At 40.6% G+C, this 20,542-nt stretch overlaps 1 protein-coding gene across 1 annotated transcript; it reads right to left on the reverse strand.

Annotated features, from left to right (window-relative positions):
* Positions 1-442: 442 nt before the first annotated feature.
* Positions 443-17,577, reverse strand: st6galnac (ST6 (alpha-N-acetyl-neuraminyl-2,3-beta-galactosyl-1,3)-N-acetylgalactosaminide alpha-2,6-sialyltransferase). The gene is made up of 10 exons (XM_084937037.1): positions 17,059-17,577; positions 15,777-16,096; positions 11,226-11,520; positions 5,988-6,153; positions 4,391-4,565; positions 4,144-4,282; positions 3,953-4,056; positions 3,140-3,223; positions 2,791-2,890; positions 443-2,439 (listed from the first exon to the last, which is right to left on the reverse strand). Exons 2-10 carry the CDS (start codon positions 15,911-15,913, stop codon positions 2,269-2,271), a joined length of 1,371 nt encoding a protein of 456 aa, XP_084793163.1. The 5' UTR covers positions 15,914-16,096; positions 17,059-17,577; the 3' UTR covers positions 443-2,268.
* Between the last annotated feature and the right edge of the window lie 2,965 nt (positions 17,578-20,542).

The raw sequence follows: 20,542 nt of genomic DNA on the forward strand, positions 1-20,542 counted from the left end.
ATCTGAAAAGCTCTCAAATACTGTCTGGGTCACAGTGGAACAGTGGTTAGCAGTGTTGCCTCACAGCAAACAGCTCCTGGGTTTGAATCTGCCTGCTGTCTGGGGAGTTTGCATGTTCTCCTTGTGCTTGCATAACTTCTTCCCACAGTCCGGAGACATGCTTGCTGGGTAAACTGGCTGTGAGTGTGAATAGTCTCTCTGTGTGAGGCTTGTGATAAACTGGTGACCAGTCCAGGCCTCTGGGATAAGCTCCAGAACTCCTCATGACCCGGGATTAGAAAATGAAGAAAACAGACCGATAAATAAATTCTCCATTTTATAATTAGTAACAGTAAATGATAATTTCTAGAACCTTCCTCTTGATCTTTGGTAGAAAAAAATGAATCAAAGCTGTAAAATAAAGTGTGACCAAACTCTCAGGTTATGACAGAAAGACTCAAACTCACTGAGATATGGATTTAATTTTTTTTTAAAAAGGATAAAATCACAATAAATCATTGCACTGTATATAAACCAGAAGTCCCCTTCCCCTCTACAGTTTGCAGAAATGCTGGAAATATTGCATTGCTTTTTCTGCACTGATTTAATAACACAGAAGGCTAATTTTTAAATACACACGTTCCCTGATGTGACTGTTTTTGGTTTGGTTACCTTCCTTCCACTTCAAACTTGTAGTATTGTTAATAAAATACAATAAAATCCCCTTTAAGCTTGAAGACAGTACATCCATGTAGTCGAGGGCAGACCCCCCCACGGTCAGTTCAGAGATAGAAGCTGATGAGTCAGAGCTGAAGGAGTCTGGCAATAAAGTTCAGTTCTTACAGTAATTAACCCAAACTGCTGTTTCACATTGAAGGCACTGAAAGTCCAGTAGAGGCCACAAAGTGTAGTTAAGTGTTAAAAAAACAGAAATTAAAATATGTTTAAAACAAGAGAATAAATTACGTCCCTTAAACTAAATACTTAATTTGTTTGTGAGCTTTAACGTCACAGTCAGTGAAGTATTTCCCTTTTCATTCCACAGTAAACTCACACAGAAAAAAAGAAAACACATAAAAATGGGCCGTGGTCACTGCCAGCAGTGCTCTGGCCGCTCACTTAGGGCGGGGACGGGATATTTTAAGCACGTTGCCAACTCGAGAGCGGTCTCGCTGTGTCAAACAATAATAACTTGAGCTTTGCCAGAGACCGATTGTATGATACGATCTAAAGTTCTCAGAGTAAACAATTTTTTTGGTGGTTTGCTGGTTTAAAAATAAATACATAACAAGACAGAAGGGACAATTTTCAGTTCAGCTTGTAGCAGCAGCAGAAAGGTTCACAGGAAAGCCAAATATTACCATAAATCACCACAGATTGTCTGCAGAGATAATGAAATAATTTTAAAACAATCATAAACTTCTACAATAGCAAATCAGTTCCCTCTTTAACTAGACAAGAATCTGTGCTCATCTATTCAAAGAGAGGAAATAACACTTAAAACAAATAGCATATCTGGAGTGTTTCAACTCCAACTAAAGCTGATAAATTCTGCCGATTCCCAGATTTACAGTCATGATTTTGAACTCTACCAGAGTAGCACCAGTTCAAAGTAAATCTTACGCTGGTGCAGCCCCTCAGTTTATTCTCTGTTTGAAATGAACCACGTTAGCTTCCTTCGAGCCACCTTTCTTCTTATTGGTTGCCCCTCATAAACAGATGGTTTAACCAGCAGGTAAGTGAAACACTGGAAGAGCCTGTGTATGACAGAAGATGAGGAGGATGAGGAGGAGCAGGAGGAGAAGAGCTCCCCTTTGAGGTTGTTGAAAGCATCTTAACAGTCTGACAGTATCTTAGAGATTGTGACTCACAGCTTACACCGTTTGGATTTACCGTCACAGGATTGCGTGGTCCAGACCAGCAGGCCCTTCAATCCAAAAATCGTTTCTTTCTTTTAAATTAACATAATATGATCCATTTTCCCTACCAGTCACCAAAATAATGCTTCCCAGGACAGAAAGGTTCCTTTAAAAAGAGGCAAAACAAATAATAGTCCCATAACTCTGATCTCTCTGCTGAACAATAACAGCAGCTGTCTTTTAGAAATCAAATTTATCATCATTTCCTTCATGAAAATAAATCATCTGCTGGTTTTGCGTTTATTTCAGAAAGTTGTGAAGTGTCATTTTGAGACGGGCACAGTCCCACGTTTCTGCACATCCCGTCTCCCTGTGACTATGCTGGTGATCCGCGTGCAGATGGAGTGATGAAATTTCTCATCATCCTCGTTTAGTTGCGCATGTAGAGCCGTATGAGGCCGGCCTTGTGCAGCTGCTGCCACAGATTCATCTCCATACGCAGGTCGTGGTTGGCGAAGAAGCCCACGGGGTGATAGTTTTTGTCGTAATAGTGGTCTGAGTATTTCTTGTAGTCTGGGGTCATGAAGCCGTACGCACTTACCTATAATCAACAGACAGACAGATTAGGAATCTGGTGACACGTAAACTGCAGAATGCCAGTTTTGGTTCAATTTGACCCACTGGGCTCATTTTCATTTTCTCAGGCTGGAAAACAGGTTTAACATGTGCAATTAACCGGATACGGAATCTGGACACGATGTATTAGGCTCGCTGCCACCACAGTAAAGATCAAAAACATAACTCTGTGGAGGCTTTTTGACACACAGCAATTTAACAGAAATACAGCACATGCTTCTGCAGCTCAGCTGCTCAAAGTCAAAACATTCTCACGCTATCGGGCAAGTACGGCCTTGTCTCATGATAAGTAAACAACAGACTGTTGGAAATGTACCTGATCGCAGGTGTGCAGCGCCGCCAGGAGCATCGTGGCACCGGTTGATGGACGGTAGATGTCTTTGAATCTGGTTTTCAGAGTGCTAGATCTGAGGAATCTGAAACAAAAAGATCACAAAACATGAATAAGCCTGCGCTGTGAGCCTTTCAGGAACTGAAGCTTGAAGTTTCTCTCACACACACACACACACACACACACACACACACACACACCTCTGTGGCCCAGTGTGGCTGTGTGGGGATCTTCCCTCACCAGCTCTCTCTGGTTTCAGTCGCTGCTTCTCCTTTAATCCCACTTACAGCTTTTGAAACACGAGCTCTGCTTTCACGAGTGAGAATTTGCTCACCTGTTTCTGAGGTAACGGATGAAATCAGGATGGTACATCTTCAACTTCTCTGCTGACACGTCCTCACCAAAGTACTTTACTGGACTGTGAAGGAAATACGGCATTACTATAAAAACACCACAACTGCTGGAGAGCACAAGTATTAACATTCAAAGAACTGATCACTGATGAGCAGTGACACTTCTGACATATTTGATCTTGTGACATTATAAACAAATACAGACTAGTCAGGTTTAATCTGCTGGATTGTCTGCAGGAAATATCATCTGCTTCATCTCAGCAATTATATTTATAAAAAGTAAGACTCCGTTTCTGCACCTCTGCACAAACATAGCTGGCTGTGCAAGTCTTGAGTTGCAGACATACAGGCAAAAAAACAAGTTTGTACAATTTAAATGAGCTTGAAAGTCAATATTTGTTATGATCACACTTATTCAACACAGTCTGAGCTCTGCGATTCAGCTTTCTTTCTTTCAGTAGTCTTTAGAAATACTTCTCCAGGCTTCTTGACGGACATTCAAAGCTCTTCTTTGGATGTTTTCTGCCTTTTGTTCTGCTCTCTGGTGAGATGACTGTTCCTCTGAACAAGGTCAGGTACAACAATTGGACTGAAAATGAGTGAAAAAGCAGCTTGTGTCCAAAGAAAATCTTTGATAAAACTTCATAAAGTGTGGAGAACTCCTGCTAGTGGTAGTGGACTAACCCAGAGGACGCTTCCACTCCTTGGGCCTTGATGCTGATAATAATCAAATTAAAAACGGGTAACGCAGAAGAAAACAGGACTGAAGCTGCAGTCTGTAAAGTGTCGCTTACTTTTTGCCCTTCTCACGCCCCCTGTCCACCAGGGTGTGCGTCGCCGCCGCTTTCATCAGCAGGTAATCTCGGTCGTGATCCGGCAGGAAAATGTACCGCGTTTCCTGTTTGAGAGGAGGGAGCAGCCGAGCATGACAAGACCGTTTTAACGTTGTCACTTAATAAAGACAGATGTTTATTTCCGTCCTCACCTTAGACACGGGGGGTCGTCTGTACCCGACACCTGCGTAGCTCAACATGGAATTCATCAGCGTGTTTGTGGAGAACGTGTAGTGGGTGGTCCGAGACCCTACGTCCTCCTCAAAGCCCTTAATGATTGCCCCGTTGGTCCTGAAGACCACAACAATCCAGAGACACATAATAAATAGAATCAGCATTATTTTTCTTATATTTTCATTATTAATGAAAGGAAGCAGGAAGGAAGGCGTCAGAACTGACCTGAAGACATAGTGATGGCTGTCGATCTCCTTCCCTTTCTGGGAGTTCTTCAGTATCCCTCCATTCCCCACCACTGCACAGCGACTGCACGCCGACTTATTGCCAGGAGCCTTCCAGTTGTCCAACATCTGCCAGTTAGCAGGAGAGTTGAGGACAGAGAGTGTTTCCACCAGTGCTGTTGGCACAAAAGAACTGATTAAATCTGGTAAGATTTATTTAATATAGGCGGCACAGTGGCACGGTGGTAGCACTGTTGCCGCACAGCAAGAAGGTCCTGAGTTCAATTCCACCATCAGGCCAAGGTCTTTCTGTGTGGAGTTTGCATGTTCTCCCCGTGTTTGTGTGGGTTCCCTCCGGGTACTCCGGCTTCCTCCCACAGTTTGTGGAGTTAGGTTAATTGGATAATCGAAATTGCCACTAGGTGTGAATGTGCGAGTGAATGTGAGTGCGAATGGTTGTCTGTCCCTGTGTGTTGGCCCTGCGACAGACTGGTGACCTGTCCAGGGTGTACCCCGCCTCTCGCCCTATGACAGCTGGGATAGGCTCCAGTGCCCCCCGCGACCCTGAAAAGGTTAAGTGGAAGCGAATGGATGGATGGATTGTCCTGAAAGAACAGAAAAAAATCCCAGAGGCTCCATGTGGGCACACAGACAGGAAGCTGCTTTTATCTCTATGATAAACATCTTTGCTGTGATGAGACCAGCATGTCCCCAATGAAATTATCCAGAAGTACTTGTAGTCCTACGTCTGGCTCTTATAGGATAGTTAGAGGAGGATATTTTCCTGCCAGACAGTTATTGTGGATTATTCAGCCTGAACAATTGTTTAATGTATTGATGTACATTTACTGTAAATTTACGGTGTATTACTGTATTTACATTTTCAATTTCATGTTTTTTTGTCTGTTTTATATAATAAATAACTCTAAGACACTCCTTTTTCAAAATAAAATTTAAATGCTTTTATTTTCAGGACCATGTCAATGTATGTTTAAATAAAACAAACAAAAAAGCCAGGACACATACGCACCTCATTTTGAACTGGGGCAAATCCAGCTTTATATTAAAAAAAAAAAAAAAAAAAAAAAAAATACAATTAGTTGAATTTTACCTATTTTGACCGATTTTCCTTGTTTTCCCATTATGTGCTGTTAGAACGGTGGATGTTACAAAGTTACAAATGATGATGTCAGTCTAAGTATGAGGCAAAAGCTCAGGTTTGATCTAAACAGTCGGATCCTGACAGTTTTATTAAAATTCTTTGATGTCACAGTGTCGATGTGTTTATATGGAACTGGGTGGGTGGTGTGTGGGTGCACCAAGGCCCAGCATAAGATAAACAAGATTATTTTGAATCATGGACTCATGCAAAGCTGCTTTAATAAAGTCTAAGAATAAAAATCTGGACACAGAGGTGAGGATAAAAAAAAGATTCATTTGGTTGGGTAGAGAAAAATTGCAGAGTTGTGATGGCTGCATTCCATCATGAACGTTAAACTGAAACTAAAATAAAATATGTTTCACAAGAAACTGGAGAGTTCAAAAGGAGCAATCAGTGAAATGAAAGGAAAACATTTTAGATAAAATCAAAATCTCACTGTCGTAATCGATCCCTCCCCAGCCATGTGCTCCAGGATAATGGCTCAGACGCCGGTGCTGTTCGGGTGTCACGTGTTTGGCCCACTGCAAAACTGGAATACTTTCCAGAAATCTCTCTCCAAATTCAGTTTTCCCCACCCAACTTCGGATGCTGTCTGGACAGCCCTGTGTGGAGCAGACACCAACATAACTGTTATCAGACCTCATGCAGACACTCCTACCTCCAGACCTAAATGCAGTTACTGCACGTCCCTCACGATCATTACGAAGCCAACATCATTACTTTCACTCGGCAGGAAGTTCAACCTCAATATTGACCTCCTAATAAGAGTCTCACTGGGCGCAATTACCTGGTAATTACAGAGCGGAGAGAGAACAGGGCTAACGACAGGACAGATGCTGGAGGTTTCATCCAGCATGAGGCATGAAGTAACACACAGAGGCAGACATTGCTGATGAAAAAAAAAAAACCAAAAAAAAACCTTACAAGTATATACACATGTAGACAAGGAAGTAGATGTTAGTGGAGGAGAAATATTCTGTTTGAGTGAAATACAAGAGTGGAAATAACAGATAGGAAAATACATGCAGATGTTATCAGAGAAGGGTACTCAAAGAAAATCTAACCACTGAAAGTGAGCGGATGATAGTCCGGGAAACTAAGAGCTTTAAAAGTGCCTCATACTGCACGCTGCAGCCAATCATGCACAGTCACATCGCTCTTTATTCATATACTTTAAATACTTCAACACACATGCTCGCGCGCACAAGCTTTTCACTCTTTGTTCAGTAACTTGTTGGATAAAACTGGATTGCTGATCTAACCGATCTGCGCTTCAGTTAGTGGATGATAAAGGTGTATCGCCTGAGCAACAGACGCCTGCTTTCTTATCAATTCAGGCATCTTAATAAACTTGACTCACTAAATATATCAGCTTGGCTTCTGGGTAACCCTCAAGCAACAGACGCTATTTTAGAGACCAAAATGACAGCGTAGGGTCGTCTATGACCTCTTTTTTTTTTTTTTTTTTTTTTTAAGATATCTATATCACAATAAACTGTTATTGTTATTATTATTTTCCTCAGAGGAAAAATGAAGTAACCTGAGTCGGATCGAAAGCATTAATTTCAACAGATAAAAACCAAAGAAAAAAATAAAACATTCAACACCAAAATGCACCGTTAATAAGAAAACATGACTGAATAGGTTTCGCAATTTAAGAAAGGCAGTGATGATCTATGTTCTCTGGAACATGGCAGTAAACTGTAACAGAAACAACAGGTAGGTGTGTGTAACACCTACATGCTAATAATGCTAATAATAATAATAACAACAACAATAATAACAACAACAACAATAATGGATTGCATTTATATAGCGCTTTTCTAGGCACCCAAAGTGCTTTACAATTCCACTATTCATTCACTCTCACATTCACACACTGGTGGAGGCAGCTACAGTTGTAGCCACAGGACAGAGAAAGCAGCTGGGGGATTGAACCGGCAACCTTCCAGTTACAGATGAGCTTCCCAACCCCCTGAACCACAGTCACGTCCTAGTGCATCAGTAGCACTACCAGCATGGTCAGTAGCACTACCATCAGTAGCATGGTAGTGCTACTGATGCACTACCACCAGAGCTCTTTATGTCAGGCACACTTCCTGTGCTGTAACATTTTTAAGTTAAAGCCAATAATATCCAACCTTTACCTCTAAAATGAATGCAGTGGCATAAAAATAATTAAAGAAATGCATCAACTAGTTTATCTCGATCGCGTCTTCTCTCCCTGGCTGTCTCTGCAGTCCATTTATGTTAGTCATGTTATTTATGGCCTGAAACTTGCTGTTCAGTATTTAGATTCTCAACAATAACAACAGCTTTGTTTTGTAGTCTTGCTTCTGGTATAAGTGGCTCCTCTTTGTTTTCATTTTTCCTCTGGGGTAGTACACCACGGTTTTAGTCTTTGTTGTCCCGTCTTTGTTAAATTTATCATTAACTACAATGTCTGCACAGATCATCATTTATGGTATATGGCCTGTATTTGTATAGCGCTTTACTTAGTCCCCAAGGACCCCAAAGCGCTTTACACATTCAGTCATCCACACATTCACACACTGGTGATGGTAAGCTACATTGTAGCCGCAGCCGCCCTGGGGCGCACTGACAGAGGCGATTTATGATATGGCCTCATCATTAAAGTCTTACAAAAACATGCAATGATATCCATAACAGTCAGAGTTGATAATTAAGTTTTACACTCCTCCATCTTCATGACACCATGAGTTTGTGCTCATAGTGAGGAAATGTGGAAGTCAGGCTCCATAAAAACAAACAAACAAACAAACAAACAAAAAAAAAAAAAAACATGAAACATATTTCTACTAAACATTTACTTGAAAAAACAGATCCACCCAGTAACCATGGCAGCCGCCCTATGACATCTCAGCCCCGAATAAAAGCAGATGTGTGACAGTGCTGCAGGGATGATAAACCAAGTCATGTGATGGGCACCGCTGGTTTACAGGGTTCAAATTACAACTTTTATTACCCGCTGGCTTTTTTCTCACCACATCAGTCAGTCACCGTAACGATGATGTTTACCTTTATTATTTGTGTGGATTTGTGAATATGAAAGTCTGATATATTGTCTGTCGCCAAAGAGCTTAATTGTTGTTTATTTAAAACATGAATGAGCCACAGTATCAGAATACTTTATTAATCCCAAAGGAAATCATGGTTTGTGTTGTTTTTGGATCGATCCCCAGCTCGTACTGTCTACGTGACAAAATATCCTGAGTCTTGAGCTTCACCTTGCACATACAGCACTCTTATCTGTGGATAAGTGCTGGACCAAATTTAGCAAGAACAATCACTCATCCTGGGAAAGCACAGGAAAAACCGGATACACCGATAGACAGAAATCCATATTCTATGTTTCTCACAGCCGTTGATGAAAATGAAGTTTTTGAAATTGTCAAAAAATGTAAAAATCAGAAATCTTTGGATTGTAATGATATTGATATGATAGTGGTTAAAAGAGTCATTGAGGCTATTATAAAACCATTTACATACATCTGTAATTTATCATTTCAAACTGGTCGATTTCCAGACAGAATGAAAATAGCAAAAGTTATACCTCTATACAAATCGGGAAACAAACACCATTTCACAAACTACAGGCCTGTCTCTTTACTACCTCAATTCTCAAAAGTTCTTGAAAAACTGTTTAAAAACAGACTGTAAAATTTATAGATAAACATAAACTACTCACTGAGAGTCAGTACGGATTCAGATCAAGCAGATCAACATCATCGGCACTATTAGATTCAATAGAATACATCACAAATTCCATAGACAAAAAGCAATATGTGGCTGGGTTATTCATAGACTTGACAAAGGCATTTGACACTGTAGATCATGATATATTAATAAGAAAACTGGAACGTTATGGTGTCAGAGGGGTAGTTTTAGATTGGGTCCGGAGTTATTTAAGTGACAGGAAGCAGTTTGTGAAAATAAATGGTGGTTGCTCCTTATGTATGGACATTGCTTGTGGTGTACCCCAAGGGTCAGTTTTGGGTCCAAAATTCTTCAACTTGTACATTAACGACATCTGTAAAGTGTCCAAAGTATTAAAAATGTTTCTCTTTGCTGACGATACAAACATTTTTTGATCTGGTGATGATCTGCAGAACTTATTGGAGGATATGACTAATGAAATAAGTAAAGTGAAGTTCTGGCTTGATAAAAATAAATTATCATTAAATTTGAATAAATCTAAACTGATGTTATTTGGAAATAGTAGTTTAAATACAAATGCAAAGATTCAAATAAATGGTGTTGATATTGAAAGAGTCAGTGAAAATACATTTCTGGGGGTAATAATAGAGGAAAAATTTAACTGGAGAGCTCACGTAAGATATATTCATTCCAAAGTATCACGAAGCATTGCAATACTAAACAAGGCAAAGCAGGTATTCGACAGAACATCACTTCATATTCTATACTGTTCACTGGTTTCACCATACTTAAGCTATTGTGCAGAGGTCTGGGGCAATAACTATAAAACCACATTACATTCACTTTTTACTCTTCAAAAAAAAGCAATTCGAATCATCCACAATGCAGGTTACAGGAACATACAAACTCACTATTTTTGCAGTCTGAAATATTGAAAATTGACGATATAGTGAAATTCCAAACAGCACAAATTCTATTCAAAGCAAAAAATAAAGAACTTCCAGGTAATATTCAGAGTATGTTTTTTTTGAAAGAAGGAAGTTATAATTTAAGGGGTTTTTGTAACTTCGAAACAATGAAGGTACGTACTACAAGAAAAGGCTTTTGTGTTTCTGTTCATGGAGTGAAACTATGGAACAGTCTGAATATGGAATTAAAGCAACGTCCAAACATAAAACTGTTCAAAAAGAGTTATAAAAATATGATCTTCTCGAACTATAAAGAAAAGGAAAATATTTAAATTAAGTGAATGTCTCTATTTAAAAACAAACAAACAAACAAAAAACTCATGATGTGATATTATAGTATATAGTATATCAGAAATCTGTTCACTATTTTTATTACAAATTATATCAGTAAGGAAGCTGACTAAATATTAACTGATAATTTATGGCAAAGGGGTGGGATTAAATAAGTGTATACTTCTTCCCTTTCAACATGTAAATTAATCAGAACGTTTTTTTTGTATGTAATTTGTATAGTATTTTTTTTTTATAAATTGCCAATTACCAAATTACCAATTAAGTGGGTGAAAGTGCTTCGAGTGCTCGAGTTCCTGTCATTCTGAGGTCTTTGATTGTGCTGTTCTGCATGTTGTCCAGTTCTTTTGAGTGTTTTTGCAGGGCTACATGCAGGACCCACGCAAACATTACATCCTGTACAATATGTACAACAGCACAGTAATGGGAGAAGAAGCACAACAAGAAACAAATGTAGAGGAAGTTGTACAAGTCGAGACATCGACACAGTTGTCTCGATTTGTCACATTACAGTCAGAGGACAAACTGCACAGACATATATGTCACATGTCACATGTCACAGGGAAAACAGCCTGTAAAATATAGACAGATTAGATTTCTGATTCCTGGATTAAAAACAGCAAACATTTCTTTGACAGCTGCTGAAATCAGATAAACGTTTTGCTCTCAGGGGGTTTCATTTTCGCAAGCAGATGAAATCAAAGCCAGCAGACTAAGCACAGTTAAGGAGAACTCACCGTCTGTGGAGGGACGTCTTCGCTCATGTACGAGTCTCCTATGAAGGGAGGGTCCGTAGGTTTGGCTGGCCGAGCAGGCTTCACTGTAGGCCGTTTGGTATCGATCCTGGTTTTATTATTGGCATCATCAGATCTGGACTTGGATGTCTCCTTATCCAGGTCTTGCTTTTGCACTTTGTGATGCTTTAGGAACAAATTCCCTACATCCCTGTCTGGATGTGAGCTGGGCACTGGGGGCAGGAAGGTCAAGTGGGCATTGTTGAGAGGCCCGTTGAGAGGCTCCTCAGATGAGATGCTGCGGGAGACAGAAGAGTTACCGACACATCATATGTAACACTTACCAAGCAAGAGTCAAAGGACAGCTCCACATTATTTTCAACTTCAACTTCAACTTCCTATTGTGGCTTAAGAGAGCACAGCCCAGAATAAAATATGAAAATCAAAAATTCAAATACATGAGCTATGAAATTAAGTGGTGTGAGGGTTATCTTATGATACGAGCTGCTTCTATGTGTGCATTTCCATTTAATGCACAAAACGGGAAGTCGCATGTTCGAGTGCTTGGAATGATTATTTTTTTCATATGTAAGATAATCCTGGAAGTGAAACCAAAGCAAAAACACCCACATCAAAAAAAAAACAAATAAAATAATCCACACAATAAAAAGTTGACGCCTACATGAGAACAAAGTCCCAGCTTTTGTTGTTCATGTCTTTTCAGAGCATTTGTGCTTTCCTCACTCGGTTGGTGAAGGTTTCCCACACTCAAGTGTTTCCTTTACATGTCATGTTTTAAAAGATAACTAATCCAAAGTGTGTGCTGTTGTAAAGCAGAGAAAGGCAGAAAGAGATCACACTTAGGCAGGTGGAAAGAGCCAACGGAGATTTCAATAATAAAAAATGATATTTTTACTCTGTTAAGTTATTGAGTATTGATATCAGTGTTTTTCCCACCTTACTCTTGATCAGTATTATTTTTGTAACTGGTAACATAAGGAGAAACAACAAACCAAAGTCATGAGCTGTAAAAGTCTCATTGCTCACCGTAAAACTTCTGCTTTATTCTCCCTGTAAAATCCTGTGTGCTAAAGTGTGACATTGCGATAATTGTGGTATAATTATTTCATGAGCCTGGTGGTTGCTCTGTGTTTTACACGTTTCTGTTAAAGAAAATATCCTCTCATATATCAATACTTTGTTTTCTCTGAGCATCAAGCATTAGCTGACCATTATTTGAACTATCGGGAAGCCTCTGAAACACTTGATAAAGACGTCCAGAGTCACAAAGCTCAGATCCTGACATACTCAGTTGGTGAATCTCGTACAGGGCGATCTGGTTACTCCATTTTAGTCCAATTTTCCCGGCTGAGCTTGCAAGCTGCTTGGCAACCACCTCCTCCACCCCTGCGCCTCACTAACTGCCACATTACAGTCAGAGGACAAACTGCAAACTCCTCCAACAGAATAAAGTTAATAAAAGACTGGGAGAGTTCCGCCCGGACAGGTTGGCTTAACTCATCGTTCTAATCAATTGTGTTTACACAGCGTGCACAGAAACCACAGCTGCTGGGGTCTTGTTTGGACTCAGTACATATTTAATTTGATCTTTTACGCTTTCCTGTTCCGTGCCGGTGTCACCGAGCCACACTGCCAAATATAAACGACTGCATTTGGAAGGAGCAGTTATCTTTTGACTTCAAAATAGACAAAAAAAAAAAAAAAAAGACTGTAAAGCAGTCGTCACTCATCACAGGGAGTCTCAAAGGTGGGAATTGGGGCCTTTTACTTCTCTGTGCACAGGGCCCCTTTGTGCCTTAATCCATTTGTGTATCTTATGGGGATTTCAGTTTTCTGCTCTTTGACCATTTCACGTTTCTACATGAGGCTTTAACACCAATGGCTGTAAAATATCTTTTGCTTCAGTGTCTAAATTCATGATCTTAACCTCCAGTTCCAGACTAAAGCAGCTGCAGGCGAGTGAAGAGGACATTCACATTATGATTCTTACAAAAGGCATTCAGATTTTTTTAAATCAGAGACCTCTGAGCTCAAAAAGCCCACACTCACTCCCGAGTGTCTCAAACAGCCCCCTTAGAAAGTAGCCATCTTTTCTCCACCCCCTCAATTTAATGCATCTAATGTGGACCCGTCGGCTTTTTAAACCTGGACTGCTGCCCGTCGCTACAAAGCTTACATTTCACATACGTGTGTGAGAGAGACCACCTCCAGTGAAATAACTCCAGGGGATTTTTTTCATTAGTGTGGCCGGAGCGCTGTGTGGCTCCTTTGTTGAAACCACAATGATACAAGTGGAAGGGAGGGGGATAAGTGCCGGTTACAGAAAACCCCTCGTACCACTTATGATCTCAGAGTTTAACCCTTCACACCAGTTTCGCTGCACCGTCTGATACAGCTCTGCATGTGGACTGTTGTCTGAACCTGACAGTGTTCAGGGAGGGAAAGCCGCCTTTTCTTCAGTTTTTCCCCTTTTACAAGGAGGTCACTGTACCAAATTCTTAGGCAGTGTCAATTTCAGGATGCTAAATGCAAGAGCAGCTCAGGCTTAAAAATGTTGTTTAGCTGGAAAATACGATCCAGACGACTGATTCAAGAGGTATGTAGCACCATATTTTCAGTGCACAATATTGATAAATACCTGATTTTCACATAAAGGTGAATTAACTGGTCATGTTTAGTTTCTTTTCAGGTGTTAAAGTCCCCTTTTGTCCAATCGTGTGCATGTCCGGGGGAGCTGAGAGCAGATAAGGCAATCCTGTTTAATAACTCACTCGCGTCATCATCGGAGTTTCCTGTTTTTAACAATAGGATTAAATAGCTGAAATGAAACTGAAGCTTTATGCTTATTCAAAAAGATAAAAATGCATAAATATAGTTCTGATTGGAAAGCCTCAGTTTTTATTTTCACAGATCCAGTTTTGACCGGGAAAAGAACGTCGTCATGCACACAAAATATTTTTAAAGATAAAGAACTTTAAAACATCATTAGCAGCAACAACATCTGTAACTTTAAAGACTTGCATTTAAAAAAAAAAAAAAAAAGATCATACGATATTTGAATGGTGCAGATGTTGTGGGAATCACTGTTATAATGCTCCTCGTGTTCTGGTGAGCTTTTCAAAGTATTGTGCTGGTAGTAACACCAGTATATCAAAACACTGGGACAAGGGAGTAAACCTGGGATATGTCTGTGCTTGCTGCTTAATGTTTAACTTCTTAATACCCTTCTTGGACCTTGAATGAGAAGCTTTTTCTCTAACAATACAGACATGTCTGAGTCTCTAGATTTCTATTTGTATTCTTCTTAATGCAAATATTAATAAGACAAGTTTTTCAGGGCTTCCACGTACCCAGGATATCCAGTGACAGACATCCTGGCATCCGCTGACCTTTGTTTAAGAGTGACGAAGAATTTGCAAAACTAATAAACAGCAATAAAAATTTGTTTTTAGAGTTATTACTTTGAGATTATATGAGTATTATAAATGTCTTCTTGCACTTTTTTATGGCCTTTTTGCTGTGAGTGTTTCACCTGTTGTTAACAGTAGTTTTGTGACAACAAAAACTTTAATAAGGGCTACGCCCAAAAGAAGCTCAAAGACCCCGATGAAGTCCAAAGGTTGGTTCCTTTCTGTTACTCGTACTCAGCAGCATTAAATGTGTTACATATTTAACTGCCCTGCAAGCATTTCTGATGCGTCCTCATAACAGTTGGTGTACTTAAGATTTTATTACTGGTCATCCTGTGCATCACTTTATTGTTCTCTGAATGGTTTACAGATGCAGGGGGAAAGTGTGGTTTTTAAAATGTGCTGCACCTTTACCCTGGAATAAAGTACGAGGGGATCTGAAACGGAGCCCAACTCTTTGTTAATGTTTTTTGCTTTTAAATGTCTTGGATATTTTTTGAGAATTCAGGGCCGGTGATGTAAACGAAAGCCTTGGTTAAGTCCACGTACATCCCAAACGTGTCATCGGTCCCCCATTTCCCTTCTGAGAGCATCGAACATGTTTGGATGTCATGCTTTAAATCTCCATACTGACCAAAATAACTCAGTTTTTAACCATAACTGAGCAGACCAATATTTATACTCATTCATATTCATATCTTGGAGTTTATATAAACTCACTGGTGTCTTTCTTCATCAGAGGTATTGTTGCTTTGCTGATTGTAGCATTTTCTTTTAAAGAAAGTGTCAGGTGCACGTTATAAATATCGTGTTGCCTTCCTGAAATCCACACCTGGCAGTTCGGTCCTTGTTCAAGTCATCAGGTGACACTCAGTAACTTTTCCCTCTCAGGCCTGAGCTGCAACTTTGAGTTTTGTCCCCACTTTATTCTGATCTTCAGCAGGTGAAACACGATGAGCTGAATCTAAATCATTTGTTTAGGATCACTGTACTCCTGTGTGCCCCAAAAGCGTAAAGATGATGCACAAAAATGTCTACAAGTCAAAGAAAATTAATATCTTATCAAAGAAGATTCATATCTATCTTATCATATCTGAGATTCAAAGTAAAAGTCTGAACTCACCCGCTCGCCCTTTGTATGAAGTCGTAGAGAGGCACCAGAGGCCTCTCCAGGGTCAAAGCCAGAATGTAGACAATAAGGACGCACGAGACCGTGAGCATGGCAAAAAGCAGCCTCCTGTGCAGCCCCATCCCAATCATGGTGCTTGTGACTCTGGCTGGCAGGCTGCGTCTCCTCGCCCTGCCCTCCACTCAGCTCCCAGGAACATGAGGAGCAAGAGGATGTGAATGCTGTGCCACTCTACAGGGCAGCTACGAGTGTCGACGGCGGGGGATTTACCCACGACAGGGTCTGGGCTCTCCTCTGAGCTTCTCTCAACACAGCTACAGCAAGAGGCAGACAGAAAGAGAGAGTTGGAACGAGGGTAAAGACTCAGGAGGGGAAACTTTATCTTTCAGTGTCAACAGAGTGCCAAATAATCCCTTTTTAATGAAGTCTTTGCCTTCATGCCCCTGAACACAAAGCTCAGGGTCACAATCTTCATCTCCTTTTACATCCTGCTCTTACTTATCTACTTTCTGCTCTTACAGTCTTCTTACAGACAAGAGAGGAAACAGAGGAAACACTACAGCTTCACACATTAAAAATATGCTGAGCAAAGTTTAAAAGGAAAAATAAAGAGGCTGGGAGTGGAGGGGATGACGATAGCTTCAGGAAAAATACAGGAAGCCAGAAATGTTATCTTACAGGAAACTGACGTCTTTAGTGCTTTGGTCAACTCAACATGTTTCTCCAACTCTTAGAAGAAGTTGCATTAGCACTGAGCGGTGAGCTGCACCCCTCTGTAATAAACTCAGTCTGCGCACTAAACGTCTCTCAAGTCCAGAGCTGCTTTTCTTAAAAGTCCAGAAACTGATAAATACGTCCACTGATGACTGTGTGTGTGTGTGTGTGTGTGTGTGAGAGTGAGTGAGTGAGTGAGAGAGCGATAGGTTCCTAGGCATGTGGGAGTCCTGGCTGAGTCTCTAAATGGGGAATGGAAAGAATGTGATAAACTCCAGCATCTCTGATAGCAGTTATAACAGAGCGAATTAGCACTTCCACACCCCAAAAACTGGAGGTTTTTGTTTTTACACAGTAAAACATTGCAAAAGTCATCCAGTAATTCATAACATGTCTGACAGAGACTTAGAGCAAAATATCAAAGAGGAAACAAAAAGCATCAGCCTGTGACAAATCATGACTCAATCTGCCTTCCTTTAATGAGAGGACTCTGAGAAACAGAAAACTCTTCAAAAAACCTCTGAATACTTTTGAGAAATGAAGAACATGAAGCTTCACTCACCAGCAGCTGAGCTCCTGTTTCCTTTAAGTATTTCCTTTCTGGTGCTCACAGTGGAGACATATTCCTCTAACTTAGCTCTCTATTGCTCATCTACTGTGAAGCGGTTGTGCTGTCTGCCTTGCACTGTATGGGCGGGACCATTGTGAAATGAGCAACAGCTGCTGGCAATTGGTCAACCCCCTGAACTCCAGAGCACGAGAGGAGGGGAGGGAATCCACTGCAGGCAGCAATAAAGTTAGTGAGACATGAGCAGGCAGCTCAGAAACACTCAGAGGAAAACAGATGAGCTTGTCTACACTGACAAAAGCCCTGATGTACGAGCTCTCATGCAGCGTGTCTTAACATTTGATTCCTGTGGTTGGCATGGTGCAAAATGTGGTGTCCAAAATGTGTCACGAGTTAGACGCTTTGTGTGTGTGTTACATGTACCTGTACAGAAGTGAGAAAAGCCCCATTTGAGTCACATCTATTTCTCTCCTTGGATCTCTTGCAGTGAAGAAAATCTCACGAGGCTCCTCATCCACGTTTATTTGGGATATTTGAAGTGCAACCATAATGAATCAGAGTGTCTGGTAATCAGACTCCCTGACACGGCCTGTGTGATTTTGTTGCTCGTTTGTGGTTCAACTTACTCCAGTTCCTCTGACCTCTCCATCTTCATGTTGAGTTTGTCTTCGTGGAGTTACTTCCTGTCACTTCCTTTCTCATGTCATCTGTCTTGTTTCCTGGTCTGCTCTTGTCTATTTTTTTAACCTTGCTTTGTCTGTTTTTTTTCCTTTTTCTCCAGTATCTTCTTGTTTTCCTAGTTTTGTACCTTTCGTGAGTCAGTTTTTTAAAATAAAGCTCGCTTTTTGTTTTGCACTCTACAACCCAAATCGACTCTCACAAACACTCGGGCATGGATGCGAGTTAGTATATATCAGTTGTATTTTGGATTACCTTTTTTTTTTTTTTTTTTACTCAGAAGCATTATTTTAAAGCTCTAGTTACTAAAATACTGATATCTGATGGTTTATTATTATAGATAAAGCTATCAAGGATTATATAATGTCATGGGCTGGGTCTGTGACCCAGCATTTTGAGTTCATGATATATTGTGTATTTCTTTTATTAGTATGGGGAAATGTTAGTTTCTTGTTTTGTATTATTAGTTAGAACTTGAGGCTTCATGTTTTGTCATTTATCGTTTGGGTTAAGCTCATCTAGCTCCTGTAAAACCCCTGAGTGGTTCAGCCTTAGTTTTGTTATTGATCCCCGCATTTCCCCTTTTCCGTGGGCTTAGGTCTCACCTGCCATTTGTTTCATGTCTCATGTGTCAAGCCCATGTTGTTTGGTCTGCCTCATCATGTTTCCTGTGTTATGTTGTCAGAGTCCAGTATGTTCTTTGTTCATTGTGTTTAGGTTCCCTTCCCCTGCCCTGTTATTAGGTTCATGTGTGTCAGTGGTGTTCCCATGTGTTAATGTTCCCATTGTTGTTTATTGTGTCATGTTTCTGGTTGATGCTGTCATGCCTGTGTCTTGTCATGTTTTTCTGTTTATTTTGAAAGTCCAGTTTTCATGTCATTGCGTTTGAGTGTACATTTCCTGTGCATCGTTATGTTCATCCTTGTCAGCTGTTTCCTCATGTGTCTCGACTTCCCCTGATCACCTCATGTGTGTATTTAAGTCCTCTGTTTTCTATGTTTCGTTGTCAGGGCCCTATTTCAGGAAGCCGGTTTAGTGCAAACTCTGAGTAAGTACACCCTGAGTGAACGAAAACTCTGGGTCTTCGGTTTCACAAAGCGAGTTCAGATGAAGCCTGAGTGAGTCACCATGACTACACACTCCGTGAAGCTAACCTGCCCCCTAGCAGGTTTACTGCAACTAACCCTGACTGTCCCCGCCTCTTTGTCGGAAACCTGACTGTAGGAAGTGTCAGACATGGCGTGCCCCTTCCTTGAAGAGCCAGTAGATGTTGAAGCCCAAATTCTCCGCAGAACTCTCCGCCGGGAGAGAGTGATTAGAGCGCGTTTGGACATTTTATCATTTCCTGATGATTTTCTGTGTGAACGTTACCGTTTTTCAGCACAATCTATAATTCATTTGAATAACATCCTCAGGCCTAATATTGCTCATGTGACACATCGCGGACATTCTCTCAGTTCTGTACATATTATTTGTATTGCACTTCGTTTTTTTGCAAACGGGACCTTTCTGTATAATATTGGTGACGCTGAGCACGTTTCCAAGGCTACCGTCTGTCGGGCAGTCAGGAATGTTACAGTTGCACTGAAACGTCTCCTGTACTCGTTTGTGGTGTTCCCCGGTCACAGACCCACAAGATTGATCAAAGAGGGATTCCACAAAATTGCAGGTATCAGGATGAACAAAACTTAATTCATGATGTGGTGATACTTGAACTACTACTTAAATTTTACATTTATTTTCAGGGTTCCCAGGCGTGATTGGCTGTATAGATGGCACTCACATTCCAATCATTGCTCCTTCAGTAAATGAAGGAGACTATGTGAACAGGAAGTCTTTCCACAGCATTAATGTACAGGTACATAGTTCCCTGTAGCATTTCAAACTAACAAATTATTTCATTATAGTAATGGATGCTAATTTGTGTTCTCTGCACTGTGACGATCATATGTGATGCTGCCAACATTATCACAAATGCGGAAGCCAAGTGGCCAGGCTCTGTGAGTGGTGGTGGTGGAGGACCCCCACCTGTTTTTCGGGCCTCCGCTTTTTTTCTGTTGGCTATAACGGGTCACATTTGAGCATACAGAGTAAGCAAATATGTACTTGTAATGTGCTCAGATAATTTCAATAAGTGCTTACAGAAAGAATATTAATGTAGCCTCTAACTGCAATTGATTTACATAGGACAAACAGACCAAGCACTATGGCTCATAATACAATTACACCTTACCTGTTTGGACTATATTTTTATATTTCATTTTCACTTGCTGCCAGGAACGTTTGGGCCTGTTGGGTTGCACCTGCGCTCACATCACATCACAGAATAAAATGTATAAAATACAAAATAAAATAAAATAAAATAACGTGTTAAATGGGTGGAAATCCCTAGATCAATGTTTAAATTAACACTCACGCATTGACTCTGTCGGCTATGTTTTGCCATGCATGCTCCCTTTCTTTTGCAGCTGAGGCTGTGTTACTTTTTTTCCGCAAAATTTGCATGTTATCGGCATATGCTGCCATCAGAATTTCGGCCTCAAGCGCTGTAAAATACATTGACCGCGCCTTCTTTCCCTCCGTCTCCATGGTGACTCGCTTAATCTGTGCTCCACTAATCAGGGCTTTATGTATCCTCGTGCGCGCGCTTAACTTGGGGTTGAAGCAACTCCGCGTTGATTGAACTAATTGTTATCAGCCTTTCTGAAACCGAATATTCCGAGTTGGACAGTTCGGGGTTACTCAACCCTGAGTATCGTTTTTCACTCTGGGTTTTCTAAACCGGCTTCCTGAAATAGGG

The sequence above is a fragment of the Perissodus microlepis genome, chromosome 8 (assembly GCF_051167445.1).
Source record: "Perissodus microlepis isolate ML-2025 ecotype Zambia chromosome 8, ASM5116744v1, whole genome shotgun sequence".
Lineage (NCBI taxonomy): Eukaryota > Metazoa > Chordata > Actinopteri > Cichliformes > Cichlidae > Perissodus > Perissodus microlepis.